Raw genomic sequence first — 24465 nt, forward strand, 5'->3', positions numbered from 1 at the left:
ACGCTGGAATAATTGAAGTGGGCCGCACTCCGTCGCAGCATGTGGCATCAGACTCACGAGGGAATGGTCCAATCCGATATGTCGAAACTTGCCCTGAAAATTTCTCAAGCAGCAGGAGTACACTGAAAGAAGTGTACTCTCAAAATTCCAGCCGCTCAGGCGCAATGCAAGTATTTTTAAACAAATGCTAAAGTCCTAGTCTCGAGGGTCAAAGCTAGAATGCGCAGTGTAGCAGAGCAGAAGATTAATGCGGGTCCGCCAGCACACGCAGCCATTTAATTTTGCCGAGTAGCACGTTGCATAGTTTGGCGCTTGCGCCCCGTGTCACTGGAGAGAGTGCACGGGTTCTGGCTGGAGTCGTGATGGGGCTTGGCAGGGTGCCACAAGGGCTGCACGAAAGGACCTTCCCAAATCCCCCAAGAAACAGTCTCCACGGAGGGGAACTGCCAACATCTCATCGTCTGTACTACAGAGAAGACATGAAATAAACGTCGCAGCAGGCTAAAGTAACCTATTGTTTGGGGGCAAGGCATAGCTGGGCTTTTAACGAATTAAACAATCACCAGAGGCTGGATAATGTATTTTTATTTTCAGTAACAATGAACTTTTATGTGTTGTAATAAAGGAAATATTTCTTTGTGGACAGCTGTCGCAACTGTAATCATGTCAGTTTACTCTTCTTCTGTGGATTCTTCTGGCATAGTTTTCCCCACATGCTACCGTCACCAAGCCGTATGTCTTTCGAAGAAGCATATTGTTTCCAGCACACCATTGATTTGAAATGGTGATTCATCAAACACTAATATAATAGATGTGGACACATCTTTCTCATAAGTTGTATAAAACAATAGTGGTGTGCTACACACAGTTATGCATAGCATGGCTGTCAATGTACAAGACCTCAGATCAGGAATCCAGAAATTACACATTCGCAGGGCTGTTTGCAGTTCTGCAACACGTTTACAAGGAGGGCATTCAATACGTTATGCAGCACATCTTTTTCCTCGCGCAGTTGCAGATAAAAAAATGTGAAATTTGTTGTGGGACGTCGTGCAGTATTCCCGCTTCTGCCCCTATAGTTTCATAAAGTTCTGACACATGGCGGCGCTATACACAGTCTTCAAAATGGAGTCTCTAATGGAGGTGCTTTCCAAGCACAGTGCTGTCACCGAGTTCCTCTCGGAGTAAAACGGGACTATCGGAAATACTCGTAGCGCTCGGAGAATGTCTACGGAGACCTGGCAGTGAACAAAAGCACGGTGAGTTGTTAAACGAGGGGTTTCCCATCATCGTACCAGTGTCGTGTAAACGTGTCTGATCTCCTGTATGCTTGCCAGCTGAACACAGGTGTGATTGGATTGGATTGTTTCGGGGAGGAGACCAGACAGCAAGGTGATCTGTCTCATCGGATGAGGGAAGGAAGTCGGCTGTGCCCTTTCAAAGGAACCATCCCGGCATTTGCCTGGAGCGATTTAGGGAAATCACGGAAAACCTATATCAAGGTGGCCGGACGCGGGATTGAAGCATCGGCCTCCTGAATGCGAGTCACAGGTGTGACTCCTGCAATTATGGAATTTGCAGACACTCTTATTGGAGGTGATGCACAGACCATGATCAAACACCTAAGGCTCAACTGGACGCATTGTTGGTAGCGCTGACACGTTTGTCCACCATTTGGTGGACTTAAAATTTTGTGCTTCCCCCTGGAAATTAAAGAAACGACTTCAGCATGTTGGCCACCACAAAAATCCAAACAAACTTCTTCTTCGTGACAATGGAAGGCCTCATACAAGTCTGGGCATCCAATAGGAATGCACAGACCTTCAGTGCACTGCTCTTCCTGATCAACATGTAGCCCAGATCTTGTATCTATCAACTTCCATCTGTTTGACCATACTGAAGGAAGCATTCCTTGGATAATGCGGAACTTACTGATGCAGCAGGACATTGGCTCTGACGTCAACCAGTAGAGTAACATCACATCAGCACACCGGCTCTCCCAGTAAGGTGGCATAAGGCCGTCGTATTGAATGGAGATAAGGCTGAAAAAAAAGGGGTCTTGAAGCCAAAAGAGTGGGAAATAATCCTGGATAAAACCAGCCTGCCATCAGAAAAAATTGTGTTCCATTACTTATTGAATACCCCTCGAAAGTGGTGCACGAGGAAATTTGGAGCTTTCTGTTTCGAGGTCATGTACGTTGACGTTCAAACTACGAATAACTGCGTATGGTGTGTGGCTTTTGTCTTTTACAGCTTATGAGGCTGACGTAACCACTTCTACCACACACTCGAGAACGAGCGAAGCTGGAAACTGTCTTGTGGTGTTGCAGTGACAGCCCGGTGGCAGCGGAGCAGAGCCGCCGCCGGCTGCGATCAGGCCCTGGGCAGCAGCCGCAGCTGGAAGCCGCGCCACGGGGACAACACGGCGCGCAGGCGCAGGTCCTGCAGGTGGTCGCGGCTGTCGCCCGCGGCGGCGACGCGAAAGGCGGACAGCAGGCGCGACAGCGCGGCGCACAGCAGCTGCAGCGACAGCTCGCTGCTGGGACAGCGCCGCGCGCCGCCGCCGAACGCCAGGTAGGCGAACGGGTGCCTGCGCGCCTCGTGCTCCTCCAGGAACCTGAGGCACACATCCCGGAACTCACACTGTGGGGCCAACAAAGTGGCACAGGATGGGACACCAACATCAAGGATTTTCGGGGAAGACTTCTCACATTACGTAAATTGAAGATGGAGGGGGGAGGGGGGAGGAGGGGCGGTATCAACTGCATCGGGAGTTTACGCCAATTCAGCAGCGACAAGTGAAAATTTGTGCCAGATAGGGACTCGAACCTGGGAATTGCTGCTTATTAAACAAAAGCATATACCACTACACCACCGAGACAGTGATTACGGCAAATGCACATACTACACTACTGGCCATTAAAATTGCTACACCACGAAGATGACGTGCTACAGACGCGAAATTTAACCGATAAGAAAAAGATGTTGTGATATACAAATGATTAGCTTTTCAGAGCATTCACACAAGGTCGGCGCCTGTGGCGACACCTACAATGTGCTGATCTGAGGAAAGTTTCCAACCGATTTCTCATACACAAACAGCAGTTGACCGGCGTTGCCTGGTGAAACGTTGTTGTGATGCCTCGTGCAAGGAGCAGAAATGCATACCATCACGTTTCCGACTTTGATAAAGGTCGGATTGCAGCCTATAGCAATTGCAGTTTATCGTTCACGACATTGCTGCTCGCATTGGTCGAGATCCAATGACTGTTAGCAGAATATGCAATCGCTTGGTTCAAGAGGGTAATACGGAATGCTGTGCTGGATCCCAATGGCCTTGTATTACTAGTAGTCGAGATGACATGCATCTGATCCGCATGGCTGTAATGGATCGTGCAGCCGCGTCTCAATCCCTGAGTCAACAGATGGAGACGTTTGTAAGACAACAACCGTCTGCACGAACAGTTCGACGACGTTTGCAGCAGCACAGACTATCAGCTCGGAGGCCATGGCTGCAGTTACCCTTGACGCTGCATCACACACAGGAGCGCCTGCGATGGTGTACTCAACGACGAACCTGGGTGCACGAATGGAAAAACGTCATTTTTTTCGGATGAATCCAGGTTCTGTTTACAGCATCGTGATGGCCGCATCCGTGTCTGGCGACATCGCGGTGAACGCACATTGGAAGCGTGTATTCGTCATCGCCATACTGGCGTATCACCCGGCGTGATGGTATGGGGTGCCATTGGTTACACGTCTCGGTCAGCTTTTGTTCGCATTGACGGCACTTTGAACAGTGGACGTTACATTTCAGATATGTTACGACCCGTGGCTCTACCCTCCATTCGATTCCTGCGAAACCCTATATTTCAGCAAGATAATACACGACAGCATGTTGCAGGTCCTGTACAGGCCTTTCTGGATACAGAAAATGTTCGACTGCTGCCCTGGCCAGCACATTCTCCAGATCTCTCACCAATTGAAAACGTATGGTCAATGGTGGCCGAGCAACTGGCTCGTCACAATAAGCCAGTCACTACTCATGATGAACTGTGGTATCGTGTTGATGCTGCATGGGCAGCTGTACCTGTACATGCCATCCAAGCTCTGTTTGACTCAATGCCCAGACGTACCGAGTCCGTTATTACGGCCAGAGGTGGTTGTTCTGGGTACTGATTTCTCAGGATCTATGCACCCAAATTGCGTGAAAATGTAATCACATGTCAGTTCTAGTACAATATCTTTGTTCAATGAATACCCGTTTATCATCTGCATTTCTTCTTGGTGTAGCAATATTAATGGCCAGTAGTGTATTTTGGCATGCTCCTTGCTCCTAGGATTCTGTACGGTGTCTGTTCTTTTGAACATGTCTGTAATTGATATCCGATGGTGGGCTATGAACTCACAACTATCGGTGCAGATGCTCACTTACATTCGACGTCCTGTGGAATCTCAATGTGGTCAGCACGGAGGACATGGATGGGGAATGCAGATAGGTGCTGCTATCCAGGAATGTGAGTCAGCCGAGGAGTGTGCCAACAGTCTGTGCATTTGCGATTGACACTGTCTGGGTGGTTAACCCAGACGCCTAGTAAGCACGAGATCCCACGTTCCTGTCTAAGTCTGGGACACGTTTTCACCAATCGCCGCTGATTCTGAATAACGTCCTGATGCAGTTAATATTATCAGTTCCTTCCATTTCCTTTCCTTTCTCGCTCCCACCATCCACTTTTAATTAACATCATTTGAATCACAGCTGTGGATTATATGTGTTGTCTGTTCTTTCAGACAAACCCAAAAGAATGGACGCCATGCATCCCTATAATATTTTTGACAAGAATGATGTGCTGAAGAGCTGAGCTTGAGGAAATGGCGTATGAGGTCCTCTTGCGGATCGAGCACTGATGCATAGATACCAAATTAACTGAGCCCCACAGAGAACCACCCACATATGCCTTAAAGGGCAATTTTAATCAGGAAGATATCCTACAGCTAAACTAGAAAACTTCCCTCTCACCAGACAGTCATACTGTAACGTAACAGATTTATTTTACAAATAAACACCCTAATATTCGTAAGACTTTTCGATAAATATTTTGCATCAAAATCCAGACACTTAACTACTGCCAATATTGTCACTCTTTTGAATCTCCTAAATGAATGTCTATTGATATATATTAAACATTCGAACAGCGTAACAAAGAATGTAAACATTATTGGAAATGATTGAAATATTCCTGAGGAACATATTCATGAAAGTCAGTTTTGAAACAGTTCATTATGTAAGATAGCAATCCACAATGGATTTTGCTTTTCTGAGTAGTTCAGTTGACCTCATTTTGCCACATGGTGGACATAACGTAGGGAGTTACAGACAGGGTAGTGTTGAGTGTAGATGTGGACGTGATTTCCGTGTCACGAGATGTGAATTTGTTAACTGCTTAAAAGTGTGACGAATCATAAACAATATGGTGTGCCTAAGGACGATACATAGAGAAGTTGCGTCTGAAATTATGGATTCTAGATTACAAGATTCTCTGGTTATGATTTCTCTTGGAGTATTTGAGCCATACCTACAGAATCAACAACAGATTCTACAGGAATCATGGTGAACCTTTGTTAATCTACATGATCAGAGACGTGAAGATCTGGTGTAAACCTATTTGCCACCACAGTCTTCTGTTATATAATACCTCAGACGAACTTCATATAGCAAATCCAAACAATTCACACACAAAGCAAGCAATATCATGAACAAAACAGCATCTCGACAGTGAACTAGAAGTTATTGCTGAATCTATCACAATGCCCTTTTCACATCCAACACGGCTTTCGCAGCAAGTGGTTCTGGGTGTACAGACTTCTGTGTGTGCAGAACAGGAAAATGCTGCAAAATGCTCAGAGGGGTGTGCTCCTCCGACTCACTGGGGCTTTCAGCACTACAGCAACCGATACTTCACAAGTGCTCCTAGGAATCTATATGGTATGCATTACAGTAACATGTCATGCAGCCTCCCACTGGTTACATAAAATAATTTGACAAAACTCCAATCAGTCTTAGACCAAATGGTAACAACTAAGGCTCAACTCGTGAACTGGAAAGTGTGTATGAGGCAAAAAATATGAGACAACAGTGAAAAAGGCAAAGAGTCCACCAATTCTCCCATGCACTCTAGAATGTCTAGCCCTTGGCCATGTAAACCCCAGTTAGAACATGGTACATTGCCTAATGGGGCATGGCCCATATTCAGTTTATCTGTTCAAATTCAACAAGAAAGGCAATGACACCTTTGGTCATGTGGAAACTGCCAGTCACTTTATATTTAACTGTGACACTTGTAGGGTAGCAGCAGCCGTAACTGATCACTATATGAGCTTTTAAGATACTATGAATGGTGGATAATGATAGACAATGTTTCTAGCACCATTTTGTGGCATAAAGAAGACAAATAAGTCAGTCTACAACAATCATTAAACCCCTCTCATCCCATACAGCGTCACCATAGAAGTGTAAATGTGACTAACCAAATGGCAATGAGAGCAGCTAGTGTTGTGGAAGGTGCGCATGAGAGTGTTGTGTTAAACAACGTGTGCGTGCAATCAGGACCACAGCGACACACAAGGCACAACCCGCTGTACCACATCAGCCCTCGAGATCCACATCGGTGACCGCAGTGAGGAGCTCCGCGTCGGAGGGAGGTGTGCAAAACAATTCATCAAGTGTAGTACAGTGCCTTAAGCAGTCCTGATGCTTTTTTCATACTGTTTTCAAACACAGGGATAAAGCAGTAAAACGTTCTGGTGTCATTCCACGGCATACACACATTTATGAATAAACACACTCATATCTTCATACGGTTATTTGTCTAAAAAAAATGTGACAACTGTAGTCATGGACCATGTATAGCCAAAAAGGCCGAAAAAACGTGTGAATAAAATTACTCAGAGCCACAGAGTGAGTAAAAAACATTTATACAGCTGATGTGGCTGAGAAGACATTTCATTTTGTTGCTTCAGTCAACTGAAAAAATCGACTGAATGAAAAAACAATTGACCAGCAACCGACTGTAAAAAACAGTATGTTTTGGTATCACTGCTTCCCAGGTGGGACGTATCATTCAGAGTTGGAGTACCACTTAAAAAGATTTGCTCTGAAGGAAAGGCAGGTGAGTTTTTGCAAGGTGCAGCATCGCTGAAGTGTGGCGACTGACAGAAACGAACAGGTGGACTCACTTTAGCACAGGATCCATATGGGCTTAGAACTTAGTTGGCAGCCACAGCTACGAGCTATTGTGGGTAAAGGTGTTGAGTGTGTGCGCATGTGTATGTGTTGTACTTTCCACCTGCCTCGGAGGAGTCGATACGTAAAACTGAGAGGTGAACATGTTAGAAAACAAATAGATGGCAGCGGCAGTTGGGTACCTGTCGGGCTGGAAGGCGTCCGGGTCGGGCCAGTGCTCGGGATCACGCTGTGTGAGCGGCGAGCAGACGACGGCGATGCAGCCCTGTGGCAGCAGCAGCTGGCCCCGGCCACCTGCCGGCGACAGCTTCACGTCCTCGGACAGCTGGCGGGCCAGCAGAGGCTGCACTGGGAACAGCCGCAGCGACTCCAGCACAGCGCGCCGCAGCAGCTGCTCGTCCCGCGCCGCCGCTGTCTGCACCTGCAGGTGTCACACGACAGCTGCCGTCACATGGCGGAAGGGGCTCTGCTACTTAGCTGTGGGATGAGTTAACTTGACTCCATACACTAAGGAGAAAAAAAAGGACACCTGCGAGATATCAGCCCCAGGAATCGACCCTACGCGAAAATTTGAGCCATAAGTCTAATACTACACAGTTATGACCTGAAATTACGGTTTTCAAACTTGGTGTACACTGGTCATTTGTCACTCTCTCTGTCCAATGCAGCCGCGTAATGCCCTAGTGCGAACTACTGTACAGTGAGCGACAACCTCAGCCCTCCTACCTGCAGTATATTCACTGTGATAGAAGAGTAGCTTGGAGCAGGTCACATATACAAAAATGTGTTTTGAAATCATGTTCAAGAACTCTTATTACTTCAGTTACTTATTTTAAAACTCATTTGTGTCAATATTTGCTACAAAAGTTCCTTATTAGTGGATTTTCATTCATCTGAGTCTTTCTTTCTGTGTTACTGATTCAAGTGATTTGTTATTTGTGAGTGTACTTACATCGTTCATCCAAATTCAGCCCTCAGCAGTGTGTCTACATTTCACGGCGTGCGGTTGCTGCTGTAGCGGTCCTAAGGCTAGGTGCTCTAAAGGTTGTTTGTGCACTGTATTCGGATATTAAATTTAGTACACTCATGCTCATAAATTAAGTATAATGCTGATACATGGTGAAACAACGCTCTGGTGGGCGGTTCACGGGTTTAAATAACCTCGGGGTACCACCATACGGTGCATTTGACCTGCGGTCGTCGCACGGTGGCGCTGACAGCAGTCCACATACGCAGAGGTGTATAGATGCATGTCGGAGTACGGTGCAGGGAGTAGGTGTGCATACGTTTTCAGACGTGCTAATGGTGGCTGTGCGTTGAAAGTGGCTCAAAGAACACATATTGATGGCGTTATGAGGGGTAGAATACTTAGGGCGACTGAAGGCTGGTCAAACACAGCAGGTTGTAGTATGGACCCTCTATCTGCCACAAAGTATGATCTCAGGATTATGGCAACGATTCCAGCAGACAGGAAACGTGTCCAGGCGCTACAGTACAGGACATCCACAGTGTACAACACGACGAGAAGACCGATATCTCACCATCAGTGCCCGCAGATGGCCACGGAATACTACAGGTAGCCTTGCTCGGGACCTTACTGCAGCCACTAGAACAGTCTTCTCCAGACATACAGTCTCCAGACGACTGAACAGACATGGTTTATTCGCCCAGAGACCTGAAAGGTACATTCCGCTGACGTCACAGGAGAGCCCTTAAATCCTTGTGTCAAGAACACAGTACATGGTCATTGGAACTGTGGTCGCAGGTTATCTTCACGAACGAGTCCAGGTATAGTCTAAACCTTGATTCTCGCCAGGTTTTCAACTGGCGTGAACCAGGAACCAGATACCAACCCCTTAAAGTCATTGAAAGGGACCTGTATGGAGGTCGAGGTTTGATGGTATGGGGTGGGATTATGATTGGTGCACATACACCCCTGCATGACTTTGACAGAGGAACTGTAACAAGGCAGGTGTATCAGGACGTCATTTTGCAGCAGTATGTCTGCCTTTTCAGGGGTGCAGTGGGTCCCACCTTCCTCCTGATGGATGATGACGCACGGCCACACCGAGCTGCCATCGTGGAGCAGTACCTTGAAGCAGAAGATATCAGGCGAACGGGGTGGCCTGCTTGTTCTCCAGACCTAAACCCCATCGAGCACGTCTGGGATGCTCACGGTCGATGTATCGCTGCATGTCTTCAAACCCCTAGAACACTTTAGGAGCTCTGACAGGCACTGGTGCAAGAATGGGAGGCTATGCCCCAGCAGCTGCTCGACCACCCGATCCAGAATATGCGTACCCGTTTTGCGGCCTCTGTACATGTGCATGGTGATCATATCCCATATTGATGTCGGGGTACTTGCGCAGGTAACAGTGGCGTTTTGTAGCATATGTGTTTCGGGACGGTTTTCTCAACTTATCACCAATACCATGGACTTTCAGATCTGTGTCGTGTGTGTTCCCTATGTGCCTATACTATTAGCGCCAGTGTTTTGTAGTGCCACGTTGTGTGGCACCATATTCTGCAATTATCCTTAATTTATGAGCATGAGTGAAGTTTTGACTCGTTCATCCAAATATTAGCAGTGTGTTTACATTTTGCAGAGCGCAGTTGTAGCTGTAGTGGTTCTTCAGTTAAGGCCTGACAATGTTGTTCGTCAACTGTTATGAAGTTATTAAATTTAGTAGTTTTCAACGGTGTCTCGTGTTGTTTGTGGCGAAATAATGGTCTAACGTACTTTTGGGAACTGTGCTTTTTTAGAGTTGTCTGTGCATTGAAGTCATGTAGTAAATTTCGTGCGGTAGCTTTCAGGTGACGTTTCTTATTGTTCCTAGAGAAATATTTGAGTAAAATTTTCATTTACTGTTTTAATTTCATTGGGTGTTCCAGTGGCTGCTTGAATTTTTGGTTTCAGCTAAGAAATTGTGTGAAGTTTTGGTGGTATTGGTATTAGTTGTGGTTTAACAGTATTAATAAAAGTTGTTGCTTCCTTAGTAGACAGAGAATTTCGAGAACGCTATCGTAAGTTCTTTAAATAGTTGTACTGTTGTCATTGAACTTAAGTAATATATATGTTTAGTTTTTTCAGAAACTATTAAAATTTTATCACGAGTGAGAAGTAATTAGATTTAAAAACATCCGACCCGTTGCACAGGATAAAGTAATCTTTACCTAGGTTTCGATAAGTTTAAACCTATCTTCTTCAGAAGTCGGCCTGAGGAAATGAACATCGTGATTTATATGAAAGGTATACACATAAGTCAAGCTTAGAGTTTAACATATATTAAGAGAACCTTGTGTTACAGAATATGAGAAGAATTTCTTGTACTTACACTATTATATTAACATGGAATAACACGTCGTTGCCATTTTTACAAACGTCTCCGTAGCTCCATTAGTCAAAATCAGATATTGCCCTAAGAGTAGGGTTTGTCAGATAAATAAAATTAAGTACATGGAAGCTGGAGAGCGCATAAGCAACTGAGTAAAATCGGTCTGCGTGGTAGCACTGCGACCAGGGCAGGTGGCGCTCAGGTTGCGTACTAAGTGCCGATTGGGGCACTGAAGCTACATGTAAATTATAAATGTTAATTGCGTCCTTAGATAGAGTGACAGTAAATAAGAGGAAAGCATTTAACATTACCATTATGACAATGTGGGAGCCTTAGAAACAATAACGTAGGAACATATTTCAAAAAAGTAGGTGGCGTATACGCCATGAGTTACATGCAGTGGCATATACAGCCAAAGTAAAATTATATTACCATATTAGTGAAGCACATAAAACGTATATAAGTCAAAACTTTAAAATAAACAGTAATGGCGTCTTAAGACATAAATTACGAAAGCTGGTCCACAATCTAGTTAATACATATTCACTGGGATCCGAGATTTTAGGATAAGCGAGAATTACATGAGGGCCAGTGTAGTGGCAGCCATACATCATAAGTAAATCACATTGCATAAAAGGTAGTGAGCTTAGAGATACAAAAATGCATCATAGCTTCCTGAGGAAATAGACAACTGAGGTTATCAACACCAATGTTATGAAGTAAATAGTACGGGTTTAAAGCCTTCAAAGAATTGTCTACAGGCAAGGTTCAACTGATCATTGAGTATATTACCGTCTTTGAGCGCTAGATGTTTAAAAATAAATAACTCTTCCCACAGATCTAGTCTCCGTCCTTTAACTTGTCTGTGTAGGATAACCGTGTAGGATAACTGTTTAGGCGTATGGCCGGCTATCAAGAGGTGTTCAGCAAAAGTAGAGTTGTGAACATTAGCTCCTTTTTTACCTAATAGATGTTCTTTATATCGTGTTTTAACAGCCCTGCCTGTTTGACCAATATAATATGAGGGGCAGTTATTACAGGTTAGTTTGTATACACCTGAATTAGAAAACCAATCGTTAGCAATTTCTACTGAATGTATAAGATTTCTTTTTAAGCTGTTGTCTGTAGAAAAGGAGACGTTACAGTTATATTTTTTATTTAGAAGACGTTTAATCCTATACGAAATGTTACCCAAGAAAGGGATGGAAATAATTTTTTTTTTTTTTTTTTTTTTTTTTTTAGTTTCTATGGTATCTGTGGGGAGGTCATTACTCAAAGTCGAACAATTTTGGGAAATTTTCTTATTAAGCAATTGATCGATCATATTCTGGTTATATCCATTATTAACAGCAATCGTTTTGATGACATTCAAGCGTGGGTTCTGTTGTAGATTTGTCAGTAGTGGGTTACGGTGTGGAATTTGTTCAAAGAATATTCAAGTATTTTCATTGAGGAGGGGGGTGGGTGTACTGGAGAAGCCAGTGGGCATTCTAGTGAGATCCTACCCTGGGAATGCAGAATCTGTAGTAGAAGCAAGTTGATAGAGGAGCAGGAGTGTAATATCTGTGCCCTTCAGGTGTAGTTGCAAGACGCAAAGGACGAACAAGATAGGATGAGGATGGTGAAGGGTGCTGGGGAATGGGAAATGGCACATGCCAAGAAGGCAGCTAAGAGGAGAAGGAGGTATTCAGACAGTTGTACTTTGCGTTTATTCAACAGATTTGACCAACTGTCAGAGTTGAGTGGAGAGGAGCGTCTTGTAGCTGTAGATGTAGGGAACATGTAACAGTCCTCAGCAGTTAGGTGGCCTAGGTCAGTTGCAAAGTTTAACAAAACGAAGAAGGTTGTGCTGCTAGGTAGTTCGCATGTTGGAGGAGTGGGCCAGCAGTTGCAGGAAGTGTTGAGGAGTGAGTATTAGGTTGTAACAACAACGACGTTGTACTGTTGTACATATAAATAATTTTTTTCCATCTGATTTTTCGTTAAACTTGAGTAATTGATGTTCTGATTTCATTTGTTTTCTTGTTTCATGCCATTGTGTTAAGAAAACTGTAAACAATTTTCAATGTGAATATTAATGTTTATGTCAAATGTCAAACAATATTGTAATAGAATTGAAGCGTAACAAATGTTGAGACTGTTGTAAGATATTAAAATTGTAATTGTGCGTCTGGTCCATACGTAGGCAATGTATTAGGATATGTAGAATGCAAAACCTCGGGTGAATACCCTGTCTGTAAGGGAGCGGTAAAAGGTGGACGGCAGGCGAGCGTGGGAAAATGCACGCGGGCACTGCACGGCACAACGGGCTCAGCAGTAGTTGGAGTTTGGCATTGGTCTGAGCAACACGTTCTGGAGCGAGGAGGCTCTCCTGGAAGACGTAGTTTCACTGAGCCTCGGGTATGCTGTTCCAGTGCCCATACAGCATGGCAATATTCCATAGGCACTAAATGGAAAAGTATTGCGACGCTAAGAAGAATTAAAGTGCCGATACATCAAGAGCCATAGCTGTGGTGGTATGTGTGCTCTGTGCCTCGCCATCTCGCCGCCCGCCAACCGTCGCATCGATACAAGCAGGTTGAAACTTTTAGTACTGTATTCACATGGACCAGAGAATGACTTAAGCAATAATAACTTAAATTTTACCAGAACTTTCCTATCATTTAATTATCCTCACAACTAACCTAGATAGGGTCCTTTCCAAATGTTGTGCAATCCGAGTGTCCCGAGATGTAAAATTAAAGTTTGTGTTAATAATAATTACCTGCAGATCTAACTATGTTAGAATGGTGTTTAAAGAACTGTTTTGTTAATGAACCTGTAAATGAATAACGAAGGTCTGATAAAGTTGGAAGATAACTTTAATATTGATTTAGTAATGAAGTTTAATTATTTCGAGACAGATATAAAGGTATTTAAATGAGTAGGAAATAAGATAAAGAGAGTAGTAACTCATATATTGGAAATCTTGAGCGCATAATGGTGTCAGTAATTAATTTTTTTTATACAGTGATCATAACAGTTTCAGGGTCCACACCACCTTTTTATTCATTTGAATTCTGCAGTGTTTTAAACTGATTTGACCAGCAAAGTTAAAGTCAATATAAAATCCAAAATTTATCAGTGTTTTATCTTTATCAAAATTGACATTTTGTGTGTGGCTCGAAAGTGCTATTTCTAGGGTAACCTATGCCCGATTTTAATCAGATCAATAGACAGTACGAAGTTTGGTAGTATACATTATAGTGTAGTGTTATGTATTCATGGTTTTTCCATATCAGTACAGAAGGTGAAACTATCAGTTCAATAGATTTTCTGGTTCTAAAATTTACTGTATTATGCAGTGTTACTACGTGTTGTTTTGCATGAATGTACATCAACTTGTACAGGGAAGAAACTCAGTTAATGCCTAATTAGGCTGGCGACCGTATTATTAGCAAATTGGTAGCATCTTCTGTGTTGTTTCTTGTCCGTCCTGACGTGTAGTTGCATTTCGGATTTATTTGACGTATCATTGTTATTACAGAGTAGGTGTAAGTCTTATTAGCCACCATTCAGGTACACGCGGTCAATATCTATACAAAAATCCTGTCTTGTAAAGTGAACCCCATTCACTTATCATAGTACAGGCTTTAATGAGTATTGTGTGCCCCAAGCGCACGTTACAAGGTCACCTGCATTGTGAAGCCTAGTGTGGGATTGGCTCAGGTCACTGACAGCTTAGGAGAGTTATGTAGGAATTTTACGAAAGAGGATCAGGTAGTGATTGTAGGTGGAGCAGGAAATAGTCTTGATAGGGACAGGGAACATCTTGTAGTTGGTAACCTGGTAAAGACAGCTACTCAAACTGCAGCCACTAATGTGCACTTCATGCAACTGTTTCAGCGTCATGGCAGGCGCCTACTGCTGCTTTTAGGCGTATTAATATGGGGGTGGAGAAGACACTGCTGGCGGAGGGCATAGCTCACATTACAGTGGTGCCAGATGAGTCTATCAATAGATTGGGTTTCACTAAGCATGTCCTGCACTTCAATAGATATGGGAAGGGGATGCTGGCAAAGCTTATAGGTGATAACTTAGTAGGAAGTGGTGGGATCACCCATGGAAAACTTCCTGTAGTGGCTGGTATTAGAGCTGCACCTTTTTTAGATTGAAGTCAGCTGATAGGTATATCTGTTTAAAGAAAATCCCTCTGACACAAGAATCACCTTCAGAGGAGACCAGGTATTCAATTAGTGGAGAAATTAGCAAACATCAGCAAAATATTAGAGGTACTCGTATTAGAGATAAAGTTAGAGAAATGCGTACAGATGTTGACTCTGAAATTATTGGAATATCGGAGCACCACTTAAATAATTTGAAAATTCAGAGGCTTCCTTTACCAGGATACAGATCAGCTGGCTGTTTTTCAAGGAGTTCCTTGTGGGGTGGGGGAGTGGCAATGTACATAAAAAACAGTATTCCATTTGAGTCCATAGACGTACCATGGCACTGCACTAAACAGATATTTGAATGTTGTGCAGGGGCAGTTGATTTTAGTGAAACTAAACTTCTAATTGTTGTAGTTTATAGGTCCCCTAACTCTGACTTCAGAGCATTTCTGTTCAAGCTAGAGAGGGTTTTTGGTCCATTTTATAGGAAGCACCAAAAGTTAATTATATGTGGTGGCTTCAATATTAGATTTGTATGTGATCGTGCAAGGAGAAAGATGTTGGTAGATCTCCTAAACTCATATGATCTGATGCAGACTGCCTTTTTATGCCTTGTGTGTGCGATGCTACTGCCATCTGTATATGTACATTTCACTGTCCCATGACTTTTGTCACATATCAAAATGAATAAACCTAAGTAACTGAAAAATTATTGTTGAATGAAATGAATGATTTTCGATTTACAATTTTATCATGAGAATTACATTGAAGAATAGTGCAATTCCTACAAATATAATTCACTTCAACAGTGTCAGCTTTACAAGATAAAGTAAGTAACACACAACAGTGTTGTTAATAACTAAATAGCGAAACACTACTCCTTTGATCACACACTGATTATTCAATTCATTAATTTATATTGCCATTTGCAAATCGCTAAAAATGTAATAAAATGGAACATCTACAGCCGTCCTTATGATGTTATATATTGTATGGCTACTAGTTTTGGTGCTTCAGTGCACCATCTTCATGCCTTAACTGACGCCGAGGAGGTTAGCTCCAGTCATATACACAATTCATCAGTAGCGAACATCTATGAACTGGTTTTTGCAGACTACCTTTAATAACACAGTTGTGTCTCCAGCTATCAACTCAAAATACTTAGTGACTGCTAAAGTTGCAGTGTTTCTCATCATGGTTGGCAGTCATTGCAGTTTAGCAGAGTCATAGACAGTTTAGTGAATTCACAAACAATGACTGCCAGCAATGTGAGAAAATTCTATAGTATGCAAATCTCAGGAGGGGGTGCCTATGCTACAACCTGAAGTTCCACGTTGATTTATATAAATCAGTGTGTGTGTGGGGGGGGGGGGGGGGGATGTCTGAGATCTCCTCCCAAACTCCTGGATCGATTTGAACCAAATTTGGCACAGAAACAGCAGACCTCATGAGTATCAGCACTGTGGTACTTATAACCTCCTAACTCCAACACGAGCAGAGACGACAAAAACCACGATTTTTACAGCCCCTGGAGGATGTAGGCTGCCCCGCATGACATCTGTGTTGTCTTGGAATAGTACTGGCCTGTCTTATCGACCTGCTTCGCATGGTGACCTTTACGTCAGGAGAAAATAAATGATTTTCAAGCCCCTGATGTGTATGCTACCCTGCATGACATGTGTGTTGTGGCAGTAGTATCGGCCTGCTTTATTGAACTGTATTGCAGGGGCCACACATGCTGACCATGAGCATGGCTAGGGACTGGTTGAGATAGTTAGAGGAGGGGATGGACAGAGCGAGGGAGGAGGAGGAAATGGACAGAGAGAGGGGAGGAAGGGGAGGCAGATGCGTGAAGCAGGTGGAAGGTGTCGAGGAGTAGTGGGCTGATGGGAAAGGAAAAGGGGGAGGCGAAGATGGAAAGAGATATAGAGAGGAGGATATGGTCAGGTGGAGTGCGAAAGCACATACACCCAGAGAGAAGGGGCAGAGAAACTGGATAAAGAGAGAGGGCAGAGGAGATAGATGAGGATGAGGTGGACAGACAGAGGCAGGAAGAAATGAACACAGAGAGAGGGAGGAGGAAGTGTGTTCAGTATACACACTGAACACATACGTGGGTGAATCTGTGGGGAAAAGGCTACAAATGCAATATACTCAGCACAGTTTCAATTAACTACACCTGATTACCTAAATGAACATCTGCGAACGCTTTATACAATAATGACATTGAGGGAAACTTCAGTCATTTTTAACGACTTTAATTCTCACTATTTTATTTACTTAAGATTACAAATATATCATTTATTATCACAAACAGAACTAAGGACACTGTCATTCCGCCCTCCATCCATATGGGGCAGGGGGAGCGGAATGAAATTTTTACTAAAGAGAAAAAATATAATATGAAGCAACAGAATAAAATAAGAGAAATCACAGCTAACACGGAAGGATTTAAGTTTTCGGTATTTTCGTATGGTGTTTCAGTGTGGAACTGTAGAGAAATAGCTTGAAGGTGGTTTGATGAAGCCTCTGCTAGGAAATTAACTGTGAATTTACAGAGTAATCACGTACACGTAGATGTAGTTGTAGATACCACGCCATGCGGCCAGCTAAGATGTGCACTGTTTACAACTCTATCCCTACCCCTGCATACTGCTATCCATGGCCGCCAAAATCAGGTTGGGACTTGATATTCACTGTACAATTCGTGGCACATGTGTCTTCACTATTATAGTATTGTAGTTTTTTATTCACCACTGGGCCTCTTCCTATCTTCATCGCCATTTTTCTAGCGTATTTAACAACATCAGAGTTATCTGAACTCATACATAGCGAGGTACACACCTTGAACAGAATGACCGCCTCTGTGCCAACGACCAGGGATTCCGAAAACAATGGTCTCGCATAACCGATTTTGTGCTTTTCTCACATAGAATCCACAAAGCCCTAGATTAAGGCAATCAGGTGGATTCGGTATTCCTTAACTTCCGAAAGCGGCAGATTCGATGTCCAACCAATACCTGTTAATAGAAGTACGGTTATATGGAGAACGAAGAATGTTTGTGACAGGGCTGAGGATTAATTGCTAGGGAGAACGCAGCATGTATACTGTATGGATAGTCACTGACATATGTAGAAGTCTCTTCAGGAGCGAAGTAAGTTGGGACACTTCCTGTTCGTGCTGTACATCGGTGATCCGACAGACAATTTAACAGTAACGTCCGAAATTTTTTCTTTTTTTTCAGATGATGCAGTTATCTGTAATCAGTTGCTACCTGAAGAAAGCTGCACAACACTGAGGGAGATGTTGGTAAGATTTCAAAGCAGTGCAAGGACTGGCAACTTGTTCATAACGTGTAGGCTTTCACGGCCGGCGTCTTCATTAGTTACAACTTCCGGGCTGAGAGGCTTTGGTCAATCTGTAAGACTTCTTCTTCCTGACGTTTCGTTGCCAACTGCGGACAACATCTTCCGAAGTGAGTCAGCGACTGGCTGCCAGGCTGACGCTGAAAAGACGAGCCTATCCTTGGCTCGAGATGGTGCAGTTTAGACAAAATTGTCATTCCTGTGCTTTCTAGGGGGGAGGGGGGGGGGGAAGAATAGATCTCACCATTCTTGTTGATTTGTCCTTGCTGGTGGAGCTTGTAAAGGAGGTAAATACACTCTGATGGGGGATTAGTTAAAAACTTAATCCCGCAGCAGGTCAGGCCAACGCGTGGTTGGCCTGTGGTGAGGTTGTTGGCCCAGTCTTCGGATGAGCCGGTTGCGAGACTGGCCCGGTTTCTCGTAAAACTTCTTGGCGATGGCGCGAACCCTATCTCGGAGAGGCAGGATCCCGGTGTCCTCGTGGAATTGGCGCGTCGAGAAGCGCCTCGGAAGATGCATGGCAGTCTTCAGGGCGCGATTCTGTATCCGCTGCAGAGTCACAATGTGAGCACCTGCGGCTTTCCCCCAGACCACGGTCGCATACTCTAACAGTGGGCGGACCAATGTTAGTTATAGCGTGATGCCGTGTTGCGGTGGCAATGACGACTGCGGGCTTATCAGCGAATACAGGGCGCGAAGGCTTCCCATTGCTCTCACTTTGACATCACGGATGTGATGCTTCCAGGTGAGCCTGCGGTCTAGGGTAACCCGCAGGTATTTCGCCGTCCCACTCCATGGAATAGGTTCTCCCGGAATTTCGACTGGCGTAAGCCCTGGCAGCAGAAGTCTTCAGGTGAAGACAACTGCCTGGCTCTTCGTGGGGTTGAATTTCAGCCGCCATTTTGTTGCCTGTGAGCCCAAGCCGTCGCACCCGCGTTGGAGGCGGTTTCTCAGCACTTGGCCGTTCATGGTGCGAGTGAACAGTGCCGTATCATCCGCGTACAGCGCCAGTTCAACTCCTGCCGCTTTAGGGGCGTCGGCAGTGTACAGGGAGTACAGCGAGGGGCCGAGAACCGACCCCTGCGGCACCCCTGCACGTACCTGCCGGTCTGTGGACGTACCGACGTCGGCCCTCACGTGGAAGGTTCGTTCAGACAGGTACGACCGCAGTAGCGCCATATGGGACGTCGGTATCCCTTGTTCAAAAAGTTTGAACACGAGACCGTCGTGCCAAACAAAGTCAAACGCTCGGGAGAGGCTGCCAGGCCGCGGAGGTCCCGCTTATATAGAGCGCATAAAGGACACCATCATTGTTTTGTTTCTGAGACTCTATAGCTTCCCTATACATAATACATGTTGTTGTTGTGGTCTTCACTCCTGAGACTGGTTTGATGTAGCTCTCCATGCTACTCTATCCTGTGCAAGCTTCTTCATCTCCCAGTACCTACTGCAGCCTACATCCTTCTGAATCTGCTTAGTGTATTTATCTCTTGGTCTCCCTCTACGATTTTTACCCTCAACGCTGTCCTCCAATGCTAAATTTGTGATCCCTTGATGCCTTGGAACATGTCCTACCAACCTGTCCCATCTTCTTGTCAAGTTGTGCCACAAACTCCTCTTCTCCCCAATTCTATTCAATACCTCCTCATTAGTTATGTGATCTACCCATCTAACCTTCAGCATTCTTCTGTAGCACCACATTTCAAAAGCTTCTATTCTCTTTTTGTCTAAACTATTTATCGTCTATGTTTCACTTCCATACATGGCTACACTCCATACAAATACTTTCAGAAACGACTTCCTGACATTTAAATTGATACTCGACGTTAACAAATTTTTCTTCTTCAGAAATGCTTTCCTTGCCATTGGCAGTCTACATTTTATATCCTCTCTACTTCGACCATCATCACTTATTTTGCTCCCTACATAGCAAAACTCCTTTACTACTTTAAGTGTCTCATTTCCTAATCTAATTCCCTCAGCATCACCTGCCTTAATTCGACTACATTCCATTATCATCGTTTTGCTTTTGTTGATGTTCATATTAGACCCTCCTTTCAAGACACTGTCCATTCCGTTCAACTGCTCTTCCAAGTCCTTTGCTGTCTCTGACAGAATTACAATGTCATCGGCGAACCTCAATGTTTTAATTCTTCTCCATGGATTTTAATGCCTAGTCCGAACTTTTCTTTTGTTTCCTTTATTGCTTGCTCAATATACAGATTGAATAACATTGGGGAGACGCTACAACCCTGTCTCACTCCCTTCCCAGCCACTGCTTCCCTTTCATACCCCTCGACTCTAATAACTGCCATCTGCTTTCTGTACAAATTGTAAATAGCCTTTCGCTCCCTGTATTTTACCCCTGCCACCATAATACATACGTGCATAATAATGCGATGTTCTGGCTAGCACGCTCGTCTCACTAAATTTTATTTCATGATCACCGTCTTTAAAAACATGTTCCGCTACAGCTGATTTGTCGGTATGTCCTAGTGGACAGTTCCTTTTGTGTTCGGTTATGCGGGTATTGACATTTCTTTTTGTTGTTCCAATATAAACCTTCCCACAGGTACACGGGATTTTATACAACCCACGAGTTGATAAGGGGTGTTGTGCGTCTTTCGCCGATCTTAAACACTCACTATCCATCTTGGTGGATCTAAAGATTGTTTCAACTTGAAACTTGGCGAGACCTTTTCCAATACGGTCCGTTATATTGCGAATAAAAGGAAGAAAAAGTTTTCTAGCTGACAGTTGTTGTTGCTGAATGTTGTCAGACACTTCCCTTATGAGATGGAGTGCTCGATCTATCTGGTTGTCAGCATATCCATTTTTCTTAAAACCCGTTAACAAATGATTTGGTTCATCTTGCAAATAAACTGGTTCACAGATTTTATTAGCTCTGTCCACCAATGTTTTAATGGCACCTCTCTTTTGCCTGGGATGATGGTTCGAATCCTTATGGAGGTAACGGTCAGTGTGTGTATATTTTCTATACACTTTATGCCCTAGACTCCCATCTGCCCGTTTAATTAGTAATACATCGAAAAAATTTAGTTGTCCATTGCTTTCTCCATAGTAAATTGTATCTTTGGGTTAATAGTATTTAGGTGCACCAAGAAACCATACAATTCCTCTTCATCCTGATTCCATGCCACAAAAGTGTCATCCACTTATCGATTCCACCTCAAAGGGCTTTTACTGGCAGACTGCAGCGCCTGTTGTTCAAAAAATTCCATGAATAGATTAGCAACAGCTGGACTCAGAGGGCTTCCCATGGCCACTCCTTTGGTTTCTTCATAAAACTCATTATCATACTGGAAATAAGTCGTGGGCAGGCAATGTCGAAACAGAGCTACTATATCAGTGGGAAACATATCAGCTATGTATGAAAGGGCTTTGTCAACAGGAACCATGGTAAACACAAACATCGCAAACACCACATCAAAACTGGGCTGACAGTCATCATCATGTGCTTTGGGCCTTTGTCCCACTTCAGCACGGGGTTGGCCTTGTTACTACGGAATTGGCGATGTTAGTGTCAGAGGGCGGCTGGATGCCCTTCCTGTTGCCACCCTGCACCCCTCCAGGATGGAATTAGTGTACCCCAATTGTCTGCATCTAGTGTAAGCCATAAAATAGCGCGATCGTGCTCAAATGTCTGCGAGCCGTGTAACTGAGGCGGTATGTAGGGACCAGTCCGGTAGTCACCTAGTGGGATGTGGAAACCCCCTAAAAACCACATAGAGGCTGGCCGGCACACCGGCCCTCGTCGTTAATCCGCCGGGCGGATTCGATCCGGGGCCGGCGCGCCTACCCGAGTCCACGAAGCAGCGCGTTAGCGCTCTCGGCTACCCTGGCGGCTATCACCTGGGCTGACAGTAATCTCCTTAAATTTTTCAATGAAGTGCACAGAATTTTTAATGTGATAATCGGTTTTACCAGTATGTGGTTGTAGCAAGGAGGCGAGATGTCTAGCTAACTCTTGAGTAGGCGATCCAATAGCCCTCACTATCGGTCTCAATGGGACATTGGGCTTAAGTATTTTCCATAACCTATATAATCTAGGGCCAACAGCCGTGCCGCAGTAGTAACACCGGTTCCCATCATATCACCGAAGTTAAGCGCTGTCGGGTTGGGCTAGCACTTGGATGGGAGACCATCCAGTCTGTCGAGCGCTGTTGGCATGCGGGCTGCACTCAGCCCTTGTGAGGCAAACTGAGGAGCTACTTGATTGAGGAGTTGCGGCTCAGGTGTCAGAAACTGACGTTCGGCCGCGAGAGCGGTGTGCTGAACACATGGCCCTCCATAACGGCATGCAGCGACCCCTTTGGGCTGAGGGTGATCTGGCGGCCGGTCGGACCGTTGGGCCTTCCAAGGCCTGTTCGGACGGAGTTTTTTATATACTCTAGGAGGGTAAGCTTCCGTTTTACATAGATATTTTTTTAATCCTCTGTAGGAATGGAAGACTTTTTTATTAATCGATTGGTAGCTCCTAACACTTTTGTTGTAGGATCCTTTTGAAGTATTTTTAAGTGTTAGAATCCAAAAAGTCACTACGGTAATCCTCACTCTTCTTCACAACGGTAGCGTTACCGTTATCAGCAGAAAGTACAATAACATCCATGGCCACATTAATTTCTAGTAACGCCTTCCTTTCTCCTTGAGACTGCTAGGTGGCTTAGCTTTACGTAGTATCCTGGCTGTTTCCATCCTGATTTTATCAGCAGAATGTGGTGATAACTGCCGAATCCCCGCCTCTACATTAGCTACAATATCCTCCGTAGGCGCCGGCCGCTGTGGTCGAGCGGTTCTAGGCGCTTCAGTCCAGAACCAAGCGTCTGGTACGGTCGCAAGTTCGAATCCTGCCTCGAGCGTGGATGTGTGTGATGTCCTTAGGTTAGTTGGGTTTACGTAGTTCTAAGTCTAGGGGACTGATGACCTCAGATGTTAAGTCCCATGGTGCTTAGAGCCATCTGAACCATTTGAACCTCCGTAGGAACCTTTGATGGAGTAATTGCAAAATTTCCTCCTTTCGAGAGAACAGAAATTTTTTGCCTACGTAATTCCCTTCCCGACAGATTGATAACCACACGGGAATCATCTGTAACTGGTGTTTCCTGTCTGCCGTTCTGTAAATTCTCGATTTTCTTCTTCTACTTATCAGAAGACACTTCTGCACTTAGTTCCACAGATCTAAACGTTAGTCTGTCCACCTTATTCCAGTCACAAAACTGCATTGCATTGCTAATAAATAAATGGAGATTTAACAGCTGACTGTTAGTTACCGCCAGTCCTAGACGTATTTGGTGAATCCGCTCCCGTTGCATAAGCACTTCATGCAAGAGTAGATACGGTTATCTTGCGCCAAGTGAAACAGTCTTCTCACCTTCAAAAACTTCGGAATTGTCCCCGTGTCACGACAACAGCAAAAAAGTGAGCGTACAAAGCTTTCTTCTTACGTAGACCCTCCAGTTGCCGTACCATAACCGACATATCCTCCCCATAGAGTCATCCTATCATAACGTGTAGACCTCCACGGCCGGCGTCTTCATTGTTTAAAACTTCCGGGAAGAAGAAGTTTTAGCGATCGACCACGGCCTCTCAGCCGGAAGTTTTAACTAATGACTGGCAACTTCGTTTACATGTTGAGAAGTGTATAATGATACATTTCGCATAATTCAAAACATAGTATTCTATTACTACAATTTCAGTGGGTCACAAATGGAACCAATGAACTGATACAAATACCTAAGCGTAACAATTGTTGCGATACGACATGGAATGACCACATAGACTGAATCATAGGTGAAGCAGGTAGTAGACTTCAGTCCATTGATCCGATAAGACTGGAAATAAATTTACGACAAAACCCGACTAGAAGAAAGGATCAGTTGATGGTACACATGCTGGGGCAACAAGGAATTGGTAATGAAGAAAAGTGTGTATGTGTGGAGAGGTGGGGGGGGGGGGGGGGGAGGGGAGCGGGAGAGCGAGGGGGGGCTTAAAACTGTAGAGGGAGAAAAAAGGTTACCTGTAACTAATGACGTGGTTTGCAATGTTGGGGGAGAAGGAGAAGATAGGGGGACTATGTCGATAGCTGACAGGAGGGGTATGCGTCGTCACAGAGTTTTGAATAAGGGTGGGGGGAGGGGGGGGGGGGGGAGGGCAGTGCTGAAGTTTCCTTGCGGTAAGAGAAGCAGGTAGTAGAGGGAGATACACGTATGTTGGTGTAGTCGTGGCAGTTGCACTGGTTTGTAAGGGTTTGAGGAGACAGTAGTACTTTGGTCATCGAACTGTCGACATACGAGTACTGGTACAGGATTAATGGAAGAGAGGAGGGGACTTAGTGAACGGGCAGAGCATG

The 24465-nt window shown here is 44.5% G+C and overlaps 1 protein-coding gene across 1 annotated transcript in view; it reads right to left on the minus strand.

Annotated features, from left to right (window-relative positions):
* Positions 1–567: 567 nt before the first annotated feature.
* The window catches only part of LOC126418819 (cytochrome P450 4C1-like), a 162199-nt gene continuing 138301 nt past the window's right edge, over positions 568–24465 (minus strand). Inside the window, exons 6-7 of the mRNA XM_050085763.1 lie at positions 7426–7664; positions 568–2617 (exon numbers count right to left, since the gene is read on the minus strand). Coding sequence (XP_049941720.1) covers positions 2374–2617; positions 7426–7664 — 483 coding nt within the window. The 3' untranslated portion in view covers positions 568–2373. The remainder of the gene's footprint in view (positions 2618–7425; positions 7665–24465) is intronic.

The sequence above is a fragment of the Schistocerca serialis genome, chromosome 9 (assembly GCF_023864345.2).
Source record: "Schistocerca serialis cubense isolate TAMUIC-IGC-003099 chromosome 9, iqSchSeri2.2, whole genome shotgun sequence".
Lineage (NCBI taxonomy): Eukaryota > Metazoa > Arthropoda > Insecta > Orthoptera > Acrididae > Schistocerca > Schistocerca serialis.